At 40.8% G+C, this 16,494-nt stretch overlaps 1 protein-coding gene and 1 long non-coding RNA gene across 22 annotated transcripts in view; one reads left to right on the top strand and one right to left on the bottom strand.

The window, feature by feature from the left end:
- Window positions 1-13,393, top strand: part of FHIT (fragile histidine triad diadenosine triphosphatase) — a 1,490,910-nt gene extending 1,477,517 nt beyond the window's left edge. For 20 of the 21 annotated variants that reach the window (XM_015130517.3, XM_077990313.1, XM_077990314.1 and 17 more), the window contains 2 exons: window positions 10,400-10,506; window positions 13,133-13,393. In XM_015130517.3, the coding sequence (XP_014986003.1) occupies window positions 10,400-10,501 (102 nt within the window). In that variant the 3' untranslated portion in view covers window positions 10,502-10,506; window positions 13,133-13,393. 21 annotated transcript variants of the gene reach the window in all.
- LOC144339528 (uncharacterized) overlaps window positions 5,161-16,494 on the bottom strand; it is a 182,247-nt gene continuing 170,913 nt past the window's right edge. Inside the window, exon 4 of the long non-coding RNA XR_013414553.1 lies at window positions 5,161-8,334. This is a non-coding gene — a long non-coding RNA (uncharacterized LOC144339528). The remainder of the gene's footprint in view (window positions 8,335-16,494) is intronic.

Here is a 16,494-nt window from a genome sequence, read left to right as displayed (position 1 = left end):
GGGTGAGGTGTGGGTGATCAGCGATTATATCCTGAGAACTGCCCTGAGATGCAATTTTCCCCTCAGAAGACGTTTTCCAGCAGGGCCCTCCGGGCTGACAGGTCAATCCCTATTTGCAGTGTTAGTTTTGCTTTCTGCTGTTTTGCCACCCATGTTTTCAACTATGTTAACTAAAAGAATGTTCCCAGGAATTTATAGAGTGGATCAGGAGAGCACTAGACATACAGCAAATTTGTTTGGATGAGACATACAGTTTGCTGCATATCTGGATCCACTAGTGGATCGAGTGTTTGTATGTCTCATCCAAACAAATACCACTCTGAATTATCCATGTTACATTGGTTGAGTGATTTAAGTTCCTTGTTTTATCTAGAAAATGGGGATGATGAGCTAGCATAGCCAGTATATTGGGAGGAAAAGTGTAATTTAGTAACGTATTTGACCAATGCTTATTGAAAACCTACTACAGTAGTCCCCTTATCTCCAGTTTCACTTTTCACAGCTTACCATAGTCTGAAACTACTAAATGAAAAATTCTAGAAATAATTCATAAGTTTTCATTACACAACATTCTGAGCCATGTGACAAAATCGCACGCTGTCCCACTCTGTCCTGCCCAGGATGTGGATCCTCCCTTTTTCCAGCATAGCCATGTTGTCTACACTACGTGTTTGTTAGTAACTGAGTAGCCATCTCTGTTACCAAGTTGATTGTCGTGGAACCACAGAGCTTATGCCCAAGTAACCCTTCATTTTCCTTAATAACAGCCCCAAAGCACAGGAATAGTGATGCTGGCAATTCAGATATGCCAAAAAGAGGACATAAGGTGTTTAAGAGAAAAGGTGAAAGTTCCTGACTTAATAAGGAAATAAAACAAATTATATGATGAAACTGCTGGTTGGGTGCGGTGGCTCACACCTACAATCCCAGAACTTTGGGAGACCAAGGCAGGCAGATCACGAGGTCAGGAGTTTGAGGCCAGCGTGGCCAACATGGTGAAACCCCATCTCTACAAACACTAGCCAGGTGTGGTGGCTCACTCCCATAGTCCCAGCTACTGAGAAGGGTGAGGCAGGAGAATCCCTTGTACCCAGGAGACAGAAGTTGCAGTGAGCCAAGATCGTGCCACTGCACTCCAGCCTGGGTGACAGAGCAAGACTCCATCTCAAAAAAAAAAAAAAAAAAGAAATTGCTAAAATCCTCGGAAAGCAGGGATCTTCTGTTTGTGCAATTGTGAACAGTGCATTGTTACAATCGTTCTATTTTATTCTTAGTTGTTAATCTCTTAAGAGATTAACCTGTTCCTGTACCTGGATTTATACATTCAACTTTATCATAGGTATGTGTATGTGTAGGAGAAAACAGAGAGCATATATAGCGTTCAGTACTATCCATAGTTTCAGGCATCCACTGGGAGAAGAAGGGGGATTCCTATACTGGTATCAGATACAGCAAGCTGAGAGGATATGAAGATGGATGTTACTCTGATTGGGCAATGTGGGAATTAGACAGGAAGATTTTGTTTTTACCAAGTTTGATATTGTTTAGGGCTTACTATTATTTGAAAAGCAAAGAACTACTGGGCGAGTGCAAATGATTTCTCTACTGAACCCTGGGAGTCAGGCTCCTGCCACAGTGGGATTTTCGTCTGACATATCAGACCCAACTGTTGAGCAAGATCATTCTGATCCCTTACAAAGTTGAGAAGAACATCATAGCAATGGGGTGTACTAAGAATATCAACCCATTAGTAGCTCCTCACAGCCCAGTTCCAGGCTCCTATTCTTCAGCTGTCCTGATGTTGTGTTGTAAGAAAGTTCTAGGCCAAGTACAGTGGTGCATGCCTATAACCCTAGCACTTTAGGAGGTGGAAGTGGCTGGATCACTTGAGCCTGGGAGGTTGAGGCTGCAGTTAGCTGGCCACTGCACTCCTGACAGAGCGAGACCTTGTCTCAAAAAAAAAAAAAAAAAAATACCTCTAAATGGTGGCCAGTCGGGAAGCAGTGTTGCAGACCCAGGAGGCACTGTCTGGGGTTGTTTTACTCAAATACACATTTGAAGATAGAATTACTGATGGTCTCCCTGACAAGAAGTGACTCCTTTGATGTTTTAATTGAAATCAACTCTGCTCAGGACCCGGAGCTGCAGTTGCTCTTTGCTGAGATGCTCCTGACAAGCTTTCAATGGAAAACTGCGAACTTTCATGTCTAATCAATTCCAGTGATTTTTTTTAATGGCGTGGGTGTACTCCAACAAACCTGAAATGCCCACCTTGGTTCGTGGAGGTTTTATAGGGTACATAGCATGCTCCAAACACCATTCGTAGTACAGTTGGTGGAGTAATATCTGGTCCAAATTATGATGCTAGCAAAGTCTCATTTGCTGCTTTGGCAATCGGCTTGACAATGTGATACTTCAATGTATAATTGGATAAGCAATTGGGTTCTGTTATAGTACAGTGGTTTGGCATAATTATTTTCCAGCACTGTGATTTTCTAGTTAATACATACTTTTGGGGGTTACAAATTCTTAAACATCAACACTCTATACTCCTTGAAAATGGGATGCCACTAATTAATATAAGAGCTTATTTCAGCGTTTTGGCCCCACAGGCAGCACTAAAAATACTTGCTCTTACTCAAGCAAGTTATGCTTAAGTCAAAGCTTTGGCAACTAATCAAATGATTAATGCTCCATTGATTACTTGAATTTCTATTCAAGAAAGGAGGAGGAACTGGGCTTTTGAACTTTCACAGTGAATAGAAGGACCCGAAGGTAATTTGTTTGCACATAGACATCTCACAATCTAGTGCTTAGTCCAAGGCTCCAGCTCACAGGATCCCTCACATAGAGAAGGGAGGCAATGAACATAGTTTTATACTAAGTAATATTCAAAGAACTTCACTGTCCTAAGGTAGCACAAGTGACAGGCAGAGGTTTATGGTCCAAGACCATTTTCTGCCTCAAGTGAAAGCAACTGATGATTCACTGGGCTACCAAGAAAGTCCAACATGGGTGCCAGTCTGCTCAGTAACCAGCACATAGACAAAGGAAGCTCCGTGTCTGGCAGGAAACATGTACTGAAAGGACAGGGGCAGGGAGGTGCTAGAAGCATGAAAGCATCCAGAATTGTGAAACATGACTCAATCAGAATGGTCCAAGAAGGCTTCTCAGGAACTTTGGGAAGTGAATGATGGAAGATAGGCAGAATGGATATTGGGCAAAAATGGAGTTTTTGCACCCTGGTTCAGAGCAATCTTGGCAGGGAAGCCAGGATCTCTGTGTGCTTTACAGACAAGCACAGGGAGAAAGCTGCCAGATGACAAGGTCCACCTATAGTGAGAGGCCAAGTCCTCTCGCTTAATGGCCATGACACTAACTAGCCTATGGGGCAAATGAGCCCCCTCTCCTCGTCCATGCTGTCCCCACTCCCAATCTTTCTCTTCTGATTGCTGCCATCACTTTCTCCCTTTAATTCATTATCCTTCCAGGACACTCTTTATGAGCAATTATTCTAGTCCTTTTACTTCCTTGCCTCTGATCCTTTCATATCGTCTCATCACACCAAAAATAAAATCCAAACTTCTCAGCTGTGCCCACAGGGTACAAATGATCTGCCGTCCCCCCAAGTCCTCTGTCTCACTCTTCCAGCCTGTTACCCAACCACCACACTTCCTTGAAGGTCTGCACTTGCTGTTCTTTCTGCTTGAAATATTCCTTCCTGCCCCTTTACTTAAATACTCATTATTCACATCTCTTAAATGCTACCTCTTCAGTGAAGCCTTCCTTTAGAAGCCTGCCCTATCCAAAATTCTACCATCCCCTATACCATCTTTTGACGGAGCTCTTATAACATAAAATTATTTTGACTCCTATGCATCTATAAAAAATGAAGCTTTCTAGAACTCAGCCCAGTAGAAACTGCCACCCACAAGTGTTAAAGGCCAATGCATCACCCTCACATCTTGAGTCACCCTTTCCCACCTCAGTTGTACTTCCTTCCCCAAGGGCCATTTCTCAAGCTGTTAATGCCATATTTTCACACCGTTTCATTTCATATATTTCTAAAATTGATTCTTATTTTTAAGTTTACTTTAAAAGGAGACTTGACATGATTTGTCATAAATGAGAGATACCCCTAAAAATAAATATGATCTAAACAAAACAATCTTCTTATATTCTAGCCAGTCTGGATGGCTCTTCTCTTTCTCTTGGAGGTGCTGTTGGTACCTTATCAAGGACATACTAGTACCACTGAGACTTTATTCTTGAACAGTAAGATGGACTGAAGGACCACTGAAAAGGGAATTAGTTTTTCTCAGTAAGATTCAAAGCTGTTTGCAGCTTTGCATTTGTAGGACCGGAGACCATCTTTTAGACCCCTGTCGTGCGTGCATATTCCATCTTTAAACAATGGAATGTTAAGGCCTCTCAGAGTGGCAAATTTCAGCTCTCTTGCTAACTCTGATACATGTTAGTAGCTGCCTAGAAGCCAGGTCAGGATTCATCAGGGAACAGTGCTGTAATTAGTTGGTGAAGCTGACCATGGGTACAAGTTGCCTTGCTGGGGAACTGGTACACATATCATGTGTTTAATGAAGCTGTTCCCATTGCCCAGAATTACCCTTTCTTCAAAATCTCATTACCATCTTTTAAGCCCAGTCCAAGTCCGTGATTTTTAAAAGTCAATCTCAGACCCCAATTCCAGCAAGAATTATTTTCTCTCCCCCTGTCCCAGATATTCCAAGAACACTTTGATGGAACTTCTAGTTCAGTAGTTAGGCCAGTATTAAATTATCTATGCACAAATGTGTCTGCCCTATTGAGGAACCTGAGGAGGTAAAGATCTTGGGCTTATTTACCTTCATTATCTTTCATAAGACCTAGAACAAAGCCTGGAATATATCATGTGTTCATCAAATCTTGGTTGAATAGAAAGTAATAACAGCGGATCAGATCTAAAGAAAAAAAAAACAGTTATTTTCTTTTTGAGACTTTATATAAACCCCTGTGTAAACAGAACCATCAACCCATAAGAAATGGTTTATTTAAGCTCTCTACTTCTGTATGTTGTTTTATTAAAGTGATAATGAAATATGTTATTTTATAAAAACATCCAAATTTATATTCAGCGGTTTGCTTCTGTAAGAAGAGCATTAAATTAGTTTTCCCCCTTTTGAAGACAATTTGGCATTTTACTCCAGGTTAGTTCTAAATTCTGAAAAACATTTAAATTATTGTGAACCATTCCTCCTACTGCATTCCATTACGGAGCTCTAAAAATGTCAATAGCAAAGGCAGTTTGAGCGATACAGCAGGGAATTAATCATTACCCCATATACCTTGTGATAACATACTCAGTGCACAGGAGGGAGCACAATGTCAAAATCGACACATATCAGTTCTTCAATCAGAAATCCTGTTAACACTACCTTCCCCAAAAACCATTTCTAGCAGATAAAGTGTGATGACTGAAGAGAGATTTTTTTTAAAAAAATCTCTTTTCAAAGCTGTGCAGAAATAGAATTTGCTTGGAGAGGCCATCACAGACTTCAATCTGTTGAATGTGAATGAAGACTTTGGTTCAAGTTTTTGCAAACTTTGTCACTTTGGCGTGCACTTTCCTCTAAAGAACAAAGCTTCTGTGAAAACCGTTTTGACTACTGTTGTTGCATCAGAAGGAAACCAGTATGTAATACATCAGTGTGGGTGTTGAGCATTTTCAGAGCAAGCAGAGTCACATTTAACTTACGTGACTTACCTGCAGAAAGGAGAGATGGAGAACTATAGTGCACTGAATCCCAGACACAGTCAGTTGGAAGTGCGGTTATTTTATGTACTACTAAGAAAGAAAAACACTGCCAATTAAATTATGACATACTGTTGGTTATAGGACATGTTTTGATTTCAAAGATGTTAAAATATGAAAAAATGTACACTTTAGAACTGGTGAACTAAGGAATTAAAATAGTGCAGGTTGATTTTCACTGCATTCCATGCAATAATAATAAGCCCTGGAGTGCACAAATGATGGCCTTGAATTTCATCTTCCTGCTTATGGTCTCCTCTGTTTTTTCCAGGATTCACAGCCAGGCAACTTTGGGAACAACCTAGTTACCAAATGCAAGCCAAGTTCTTCCTGCGATGCTTTTTTAAGGTGTCTGCTAGGTTAAGTTGCCAAATAAAATACAAGAAGCCCAGTTAAATTTGTATTTCAGGTAAACAACAAATAATTGTTTAGTACAAGGATATCTCAACACTGTATGAGACATCCTTATCCTAAAACAAGTCACTGAGTGCCCTGTATTTTTATTTGCTAAATCTGGAAATCTGGCAATCATACTCCTGGGGTATTGACTGCCTTTGACCTCCACCCTATTCTTTTACCATAGGTCCTTAGCTTTTACTGTGAGAAGCCTCAGTTAATACCTTATTCCATACAACAACTCTGAGGATTCGGGATTAATGAGGGTCATTTTAGAGCTGAAGCAGCTACATTTCCTCCCCAGATTTGGGTGTCTCATTATAATAAGTTGGTTGGGATCTGAATTCTTATCATAACTTTTAATCCTTCTACAAAGTAGTTAGGTCCAAAAGATACAGATCATTGGGGAACCATGGAGATGCAAAATACTTTTATTCCTAGAAACAACCTCTGTGGAGTTTTTAGTGCTTGCTGTCATTAGGTCAGTGTTACTTAGCCTAAAAATAATGCTAGTGACTGACAGCAGTAGCAGCAGCAGCAGCAGGGAATATTAAATATGACTTAACTATGTGTCAGGCATGGCACTGTTCACTCTTTCTTTTTCCTACTCCCATTTTACAAAGGGGAAAACTGAGGCACAAAGAGGTTAAAGGAACTTGCTCTTCTCATTGTTCAAGCTCAGACCTAACTCTCGCCTTCTTAGAGAGCCATTTTTGGATGATCCATGGATAATCTCTTTCCCTCCATCACTCTTTATCATAACGTTTCTTTGTGAAACCAAGGTGATACTTGAAAGCCTTTGCAATGGGGCTAGCTCTATTCAGCACCCTTCCCATTTTGTAATCCCATCTCACTAAGAATCAGCCTTTTGGTGTCTACCCTCCCTACCTGGGTGCCCCAGGAGAACAATAAAGGAGTCTGTCTGGTTCAGCGTTGCAGTGCTAGGTCTGTCCCTCTGGAAGGCTTATGGGAAGTGAAACTCCTCCATTAAAGTTCACCCACGGCAAATAGTGCCTTTTGGATAAACTACTATTTAAGATCATTAGGGCTTTCTCTCTGTTAGCCAGGCAAGAATTTGTAGCCACCAGGTTCTTGGGTTGCTTTAGGGAAACGGAACTTTACTCCAAACTGTAGCATTTTTAATCTTCAAGTCACCTGGGTGGATCTTCTAGGACACAAGTCTTGCCTACCACGGCCTTTCCCAGGCTCCCTATTTCTGCGGAGATTAAAAACATTTAAAGGCTCCTGAAGTGCATCCGCATCTTAGTTCTGCATCTTAGTGTTGCTAAGACAAGGCTTGTAGGCCAGACATCCCATGGACAGAGCATAAATAGAAGAAAAGCAGTTCTAGGGCAAGGTTTGCAAAGGACAGCAGTGGTACTGTTGATAGGATCAGAAGCAATGTGCTTAAAGGCGAATGTATTCTTTCTATATGTATGTGGGCTCTAGCTCTATCTATACACTTCTCCCAAAAGCAGTGATTCTCAACAATAAGTGCACCTTAGAATTGACTGGGAAGTTTTGTTTTAAATCCCCAAAGCCAAGCTGCCCCAGACCAATTAAATCAGAATCCCTGGGGTGGGTTACATTTTTTTAAATCTTCCTAGATGATTACAATGGGCAACCAGGGTTGAGCGCCGCTGTTCTAAACAGAACCACATGCTTCCATCTGGGGCTTTTAGGAGGGAAATCTCATGACTTTTAAAAGCTATGTACAACAGTTTTTGCAAAGATGATTAGTTTTTGTTTTATTTATTTCCTGTTTCCCAAAAACAACTTCCAAGGGTTGGCACAATGTTGCCATCTGTAAAGCATATGACAATAACAGACGGTCGCCTAATAACCAGGAAGGCATTAACATTCACAGGCTCTAAATTATTTGGATTCATCTGGTATGATCTGTGTTGATGAGGCCACTTAATGCTTGATTTCCGTGTCTTCCAATGGCAGTAGCAGAAGTGGGAAGGCCGCGTTTCCTGGGCTTTGCATGTCTCTTTGTCATCCTATTGAATTGTTATAAGATGGATTTATAACAGACCTCAAGGTAGTATCAAAATGAAAATTAGTTCTTGAGTAGAAGAATAGCAATCCTGTTTGACTTGCCTGTAGCAACTGCGGCATGTTTGCCTCTGCAAGAAAGGAAATGACTTCTTAATGTGGTTTTCTTCCACTAAGGAGAATTAAATCTACATGACAAAATGTAAAACCAGCGTGCTGGCAGCCAAATTCTGAAGGGAAGATCCATGACCCTCATAAACGTATTTGTGGCCCGGTTATATGCTAATGAGCCTCATTTAGGCTCAAACTTACCAGGAATGGAAATATAGCTCAGCTGTAGTGCAAGGCTATGGTTCCCTCACTGTTTTGCCTTCTGTATCAACGTTGAGCTGCAATAAATGGGGAAATTTCTCCATCTGCTGCAAGCTGCCAGGGTAAAGGCCTCTAGGTTAAATTTAGAGTTTGGGGCCTGAGATAGCAAAAGTCATTATATTAGTTGATAGACTTTTTGCTGAGTTGGCAAAATTATTTTTAAAGGATCAACTTTTAAAAAGTTGACATTTTAATATCTGTTAAGTTGACCTTTTACAAAAGAGAGTGGAACAGTATCCATGGAATGGTCATTAGGGACACTGTAGATCCTTCAGGAAAAATAAAAAGGCAAAAGTTGTTGGGGATAATACTGGCACCTACCACTACCTAGCTGGGTGATCTTTGGACCAGGGTATGAACTTCCTTAGAACTCAGTTTCCTCCACAGTAACATGGGGTTAAGTAGCATCAGTTTTATGAGTTATTGTAAGGATTAAACGAAATAATGTATATCAAAGAAATAATGTGCACCTTTCACATCATAAATGCTAGCTATCATTGGTGCTATTAAATTGTCTCAATCCCAAATGACTTTTAACACATAACACAAAATACTACACTTTGCATTCCCATGAAGAATGAACGGATAACCTGCAGCATTTTACAATGTATAGAGCCACACACAGGAACAAGAAATTTAGTTAATTAAATTGAATCATAATAGGAGGTTAAGGGAGAAAATTGAGCTTTTCTAAGGAAGAGCGTTGTGAGAACATCTTCTGTGATAGAATTGCAGTTGTATTTACTCTATATGTAAATCTGAGACATACACACAACTTTTTAAAATAAATATACCTGTAATCTGAGGAGGAATTTAAAATGATTCAAGTGTTAATTTTGAGAGCAATTGTTAATTTTTTGTAAGTTGTTTTCTCATGTAATCTCTTTTACTGTTTCCCTACTTGAAGCCTCTTTTAATGGAAATACTTATTACTTACTCAGTTCTCATGGCCCTTGTGTTATTATCATAAATTGGGTTCACTGAACAAAACTGCGCAGAGCTCATGTAAGAGAGTCTGAACCAAAGAGAGTAAGAGGTAAACCACAGCCCACCTTGAAGGAGGGATTATGGGTTGGTGGCAAACTCAATGCCTTCAAAATCCAGGAAGTAAAATAAATGAATGGTGCCTATGAAACATAAGAAAATTAGAAGAGTGTGGGGGAGATTATGGGAATGGCAAATGCACCCCATTCCCCCACTTCATCCCAATCTGTGACCACCTGTATTAGTCCATTCTTACAGTGCTATAAGGAACTACCTGAGGCTGGGTAATTTATAAGGAACAGCAGTTTAATTGGCTGATGGTTTCTCAGGCTGTACAGAAAGCATGGCTGGGGAGACCTCAGGAAACTTTCAATCATGGTGGAAGGGAAAGCAGGCACGTCTTCCATGGCTGGAGCAGAAGGGAGGTGCTATACACTTTTAAACAATAAGATCCCCAAATAACTCACTGTCATGAGAACAGCACCAACGGGAAATTCTGCCTTGATGGTCCAATCACTTGCCACTAGGCCCTGCCTCCTACACTGGGGAGTCTAATTTGACATGAGATGTGGGCAAGGACACAGACCTATATCATATCATCACCCCTCTCAGCCTCAGTAGATGATTACAAGAAGGCAAATGATCCGATTGTTTTAAATGTGGATTCTTGTGTAAAGCCCCTCCATTTGCAAGTTTTGGCAACTGAAACAATTAAAAGATGATACACCTACTGGCCTCTAATTTGCAAATTGTGTTCAGTCTCCCCCAGTCCCCTGAAATTTCTTCAAGGAGATCCCAAGGGCCCATGAAAGAGCCTCTTCCATTTTTTTTTCTCCAAAGCTCCAGAAACATGACAAGGAAGAGGAGGACTCTCCAGTCTCTTGGAGATCAGAGGAGGAAATGGCAGAAGAAGCTGCAGCTCTGCGGGTCTACTTTCAGTGACACAGGTAAAGACTGCATTTTGTCATCACTCAGACCCTCCCATGGACCTCAGGAAAGAGGTTGCACTCTCAGAATGGGGATGCACAAAAACACCTTCACCAGCATCCTTGGGTGGTGGCTGCAAGCTGCAGGGGAGAAAACCCTGGCCTTTGAGTACTGTATTCCCAGCCTCCTAGTCTCTTCCACCTGCCTCTTCACGCCCTTCTTCCAAGCCAGTGCCCCCACCCCACCACCAACTTTCTCCAGTCTTTCCTGTGGTGGTGCTCCTCCAGAATCCAATGTTCACAAAGCAGACCTTCTGTCATGCACAACTTTTTGTTTAAAAGGTCAACCCCACCTTAAGGTGTGACATGGCCCTCAGGCTCAAGTCTGTCTGTGAGGCCCTGTAAACCAGCTTTCTCTGCCTCTCTACCACGCCCCCAGGCAAACTCCTCTGTTTTCACTGAGAGGACTCTTCTCTTCAGTTGCTATTTGGTAAATTGCCCTTCACATTTCTCTTTTTGTACAGCTGACTAGGAAGCTTAGGCCACAGGGAAAAGTCAAAGCTTGATAGAATTAATCTTTGCCTTAATGATGGCTAACTCTTGAGAGATCATAGGTTTAAGACTCTGGTAGAAAGATAGCTATAGCCAATTTCCTTGTCAAAATGCTTCTACTCCAAATTTTTATACAGTGTCTAAGGAACTCATGCCTAGATCTATCTGGCAATCTATATTATCCCTCCTAGTCTCAGTTCCCATAGTAGACTGCTGGAATGACTGAGGGTGATGTGTTTGGTCTGTAAACAAAAAGCATTAAAAATGGCCAGGAACAGTGGCTCATGCCTATAATCCCAACTACTTGGGAGGCTGAGGCAGGAGAACTGCTTGAACCTGGGAAGCAGAAGTTGCAGTGAGCTGAGATTGCGTCACTGCACTCCAGCCTGGGTGACAGAGGGAGACTCCATCTAAAAAAAAAAAAGAGAGAGAGAGAGATAAATGTATCTATCTCTCTGAAATTTGCTTATAAACATAGGGTTACCATGCAATACTGGCATATATCTAGACTAAAAAAATTACTTGTTTATCTCAAATTCAAATTTAACTTGTATGTTGTATTTTTTCTGGCAAACCTGTTAATAAACTCCCATGGACCCCAGTTACAGATTCTCTCCTATAAATAGTTTCTTTTTCCTTTTTAGAATTAGATAACTCCAAATTAGAAATAGGCAGTTCTTCATCTGGCCTGTGAATAAATATGTTCATGTTATAAGTTGCAGAAGTAGATCAGATATAAATAAAAAACAAAATTACTGAGCAAATGCTGGTAGCAATTGATTGGAAAAAATTGTATCAACCACTTAGTGATCATGATTTTGAGCTAGAAAACACATTCATCGTATTCTGATTTCACTTTGAAATGTCTTTACTGGATAGCTTTAAATATATGTGCACTTGGCCTTTCTCTCCCAGGCCCTCTTTTTAGCGTATTCTAAATACTTAAAGACCCAGACTACCTTTTCCCCTACTGTTGTTCAAACATGGTGTTGTACTCAGATCCTTGCATTCTAGAAAGCTTATTTCATTCTCCCATGTCATAAGTTTGTCAGCTCTGCACTCAATTGCCTAGGGGGATATGGCAAGTGCTATAGCAGAGGCTGTCTTTCATATTTTATTTTTAACCTTTTCCACTGTTCACCATCTCTCTCTCATTTTTTAAGGATCAAGCTAGTTTACCTAAGAACATAGGCCTATGGGCATGACTACAAACCTCTTTCTATTCCTCTTATGAAGGCCAGTATGTCATTTTAGAGTGCCCTGTTCAAATTTAAATGGGGTGACAATACCTCAGACTTGACTTGACTGCCTAGGTTGAATTTTTTCTCCTGGGTTTCCTATTGTAGTGGGTATTTTCAGGTAGAGGCTAGAAAGCTTTAGGCTTTTTCCCAAGGCTTGCTGAATTGTAGGATTTTGTCTTAGAATGCATTTTCTAGACACTTTAAGAAGATTCAAACTTATTACCCAAGTTTCCTGTAGGCTTTGCTTTGTCAGTTTTTGTTTCTGTCTTGCCTTGAGGCCTGACATTTCCTGTCTTCCAGGTAAATTGACTTCCCTTGTACATCTTACCAGAACGATATTTACCCTAACTTGTTACACAAACTATTGCCACTGTATCTTTGGATTTTTAAGTTAACTAACATTTGTATTTCTCTTTAAAGGTTTTTTGTGTACAGACAAACAAATCACCCTCAGTCTTCCCAGCAGTCAGATGTGGTAACTAAGACTAGGATGGATACTATAGGCTGCGAGGTGGCAAACCACTTAGGGTCCTAAGATTTTGCCAAGAGTATCATCATTACCTGGAGTATAATGGGACTAAATATACTTCCCTTTAAGGACAAAGGAAACATTCTATTGAAACCATCCTCACAGGGTTAACAAGAATTACATGCTGGGTTCTGGACAGAAATATGGTTGTAATTAAGCATTAATCAGGCTGCACTTTGGCCCACTTCGGCCCACTTCTTCATAACCAAAGTCACAGAGCACCAGATGCCAACAATTTGCCTCCTCATTGTTCCTACAGAGAAGATTTCTGATGTTAGAATCATAAAGCTTTTGTTTGTTAAAAATTGCTTAACATGTTTTTCAGATCCTGAATTCCAGCAAAAGAGCTAATGCCAACCAGTTTGAAGATCCCCCTCCCCCTGAGGAACTGAATCAGCATGAAAACGCAGTTTCTTCATCTCACCATCCTGTGACTTCATCCTATATTCTTCAATGATCCCCTACCTCGGTCACTCCAACCCCCTTAAAATACCTAAGACCTAAACGGCTCAGACAGGCAGATTTGAGGTTTTCCCCTGTCTCCTTATTCAGCAGCCTTATGATTAAACTTCCTTCTCTGCTGCAACCCTGTGTCTCGGCGTATTGACTTGCCATGCATTAGGCAACAAACCTATTATAGTAATTTTTTTAAAGGAAATTCAGTCATTGGATTGGTCTACCTGCTTATTTCTCCCCTTTTCAAAAAAAAAAGATGTGTCTACATATTGAATTTTTATACATTAAGTGGTTCATGAAACTCCTGAAATTCCTGAAATGTGTTAATAAATAGGGCAATTATGAAATATATGGACATAGCTATATTTTAAAACTTGTTAATCTGAAGTTCAGATAGACTTGACCTTCCCCAGCTTTCGTGATTATTCCCTCAGCAGCAAGTTAGTCTTAGGCAGAGCAAGTTTAAAGACATTCATGGTGCTCACTCTGCAAAACCACATGGTTCTCAACATGCACAGAGGCAGACATGATAGGTCTCAGCCCTGGAATTGATAACAGTAGCCAACACTTGCTAAGAATTTATAAGATATAGACTCTGTTATTATCCTGTCTTACAAGTGATGAGAAAGCTAAGTCTTTCTTAGGGATGTTAAGTATTAGTTCAAGGCCAATCAATGGTAAGTAAGTGGCAAAGCTCAGATTTGAACCCAGGCAATCCCGCCCTAAAGGCCATTCTCTTTTAGTCTGTGTATTGCCCTCCTTGCTAAAAGAGCTCATCTCTCTAGCCACTTCCTTCTCCCTGTCCCATCTCTCCTTGTACCCTCCAAATAGTCTTTTTAGCCTCTTCACCTTATCTACTGGCCTGTTTCTGCCTTGAGGACCTCCTACCTCCTCACCTGCTGGACTTCCTTACCTGCCTTGTTAATACAACCCTGTCCAGCACCTGCCTCCCTGGTCACACTACAGCCAGGTAGCAGAAACCAAAATGGGCCTGTATTCCCCGACCAACTTTGTTCTACTTGCAAGTTTTTCAGATCATGCTGGTTGCTGCCTAGGCTGACCTCCCTCTTTCTTTTGTCTACCATCTGACCACATGCCTAAATAAACATGACTTTGGGCGAATACAGTGTTTCCCAAATTGCATTCATTCCCATTTTGTCATGATTTTTCTTATCTTTGTGGACCACTTAGAGCATTATTTACTTGATTCACTTTTTAAATTTTAGTACATTTATCTTAAACTTTATATTTCAGCCTCAATGAAAAGCAAGTACTACTTGTAATTAGAAGCTAAGCATAAAAATAAACATAAGAGAAAAACGATGCTGATGATTTCCAGCTCTGCATAGTTGCTTGCCTTAGCTACTACGAGTGAGATTCAGTCTCTGTTAAAAAATGAAGCTAGCCACCATTAGAAGGGCATTTAATTCTAGCACTAAACTGAAACTCTCCATTTGGCATATTCAGAAGGATTAAAGACAATAACCTACTCAGAGATTCAATGTAGATCACTTAAGATTATCTTAAACAGGAATATGACTCCCAACTTTGGAGAAACATCTGTGGAGGCCGGATCTTAAACCCAGAGCAAGCTGGCTTTAGACCTGCTTCAACCGTAAATCAGTACTCCTTCTCCCACCCCCACCCCATACCCGCCCCCCCCACCCCCAGGCATATCAAGAAGGCAAGGTACATGGGGGGAAACCAACGAGTCAGCTTCCCTAGGGCCGATGAGTCAAATTTCAGTGCTTGCCACTGACATTTTACTTGCCAATAGTCTATCTATCTTAAAACCGACAGGTTGCAAAGAAGAATGTAAACACCTATATCCAGAGATGCCCTATATAAGAATAAGGACTATAAGACCAAAAAGCTGTTTTTGATTTAATGTTTGGGGTGGACATACCTAGTTAAATGATTTGGCTGTTTCCCCACCCAAATCTCATCTTGAATTGTAGCTCCCATAATCTTCTCATGTCATGGGAGGGACCAAGTGGGAGGTAACTGAATCAAGGGGGAGGGTCTTTCCCATGCTGTTCTCATGATTGATAGTGAATACGTCTCATGAGAGCTGATGATTTTATAAAGGACAGTTTCCCTGCCTATGCTGTCTTGCCTGCTGCCATGTAAGATGTGCCTTTGCTCCTCCTTTGCCTTCCTCCATGATTATGAGTCCATTAAACCTCTTTCCTTTATAAATTACCCAGTCTTGGGTATGTTGTTATTAGCAGCATGAGAACAAACTAATACACCTAGCAACTCCTTTTTAAGTATTATGTTCTATATCTTCTTTACATATAAAGAATTAATCCTCAGCATAGCAAGAGTAACATTAGGACAACAAAGGTAAACATTCTGAAACTATGTACTGTCTCCTCAGCCTCTTGAAGCCATCAAGACACCAACATCGGATTAATTGTGTAGAAGAACTCTCTTTATCTTCCCATATCTTCCAGGAGATTTTGGTGTTTTAGCTGCTCTCTGTATCCTTTGCCTAACAGAAAATTACTTTGAATTGCAGTTTCTTGAGCAATAGTGAGAAAGGGCTGCAGTGGTCTCACTCACCACGTGACAGATCCTTGATGAGGCTGGCAATCCTTTGGTTCCAGGAATTCAGCGTCTGCTCTCTGCATAGGTGAATTTATGCATTGGCTCCCTACACACTGGACTGAGTTCCGGGATAAGGGATTTGCAATGGCTCTTTTAGTCTATGTTCTAAATCACATCAGATGACAGGAGACCTGCATTTCTTATCTAACATTGCCTCCTTCCTGGAGGATGGTAATTCTTTACGCACCTATTGATACTTGGATTTGCTGTCTCTATACAGCCAAGCAGTTTTTCTACTTAATTTTAAAGCAATGGCATGTGTCCTAGTGACTAGTGGGGGAAGATTTTGCCATCTCCCCATCCTCCCCTCTCCCATTTCACATTAGAATTGAGGGGGATATGTTGTTGGTAAAATATGCAAGCATCACCCCTAATTCTGATGGAAAGTCAGAGCAGGGAAGGTTTCCACACCCTGTTGTGTCAGCAGAGCTCACTTGTAATTCATCAAGCTCTCCTCTGTGCACGTTGTTATTTTATAAATAATTGGTTGCCTCTCATTTACTCATAATGGGGCCGTGCAATTTCAAAGCAACTGAGTCAGCCCAAAACAGCATTATTAGTAGTTATAGATGTACTGTCAAGGCAAAATTTCGACACTGGCGTTTTTGAAAAATCACCATA

This window comes from Macaca mulatta, chromosome 2 (assembly GCF_049350105.2).
Source record: "Macaca mulatta isolate MMU2019108-1 chromosome 2, T2T-MMU8v2.0, whole genome shotgun sequence".
NCBI classification, from domain to species: domain Eukaryota; kingdom Metazoa; phylum Chordata; class Mammalia; order Primates; family Cercopithecidae; genus Macaca; species Macaca mulatta.
Note: the sequence above shows the minus strand (reverse complement) of the source record. Positions and strands in the feature narration are given on the sequence as shown.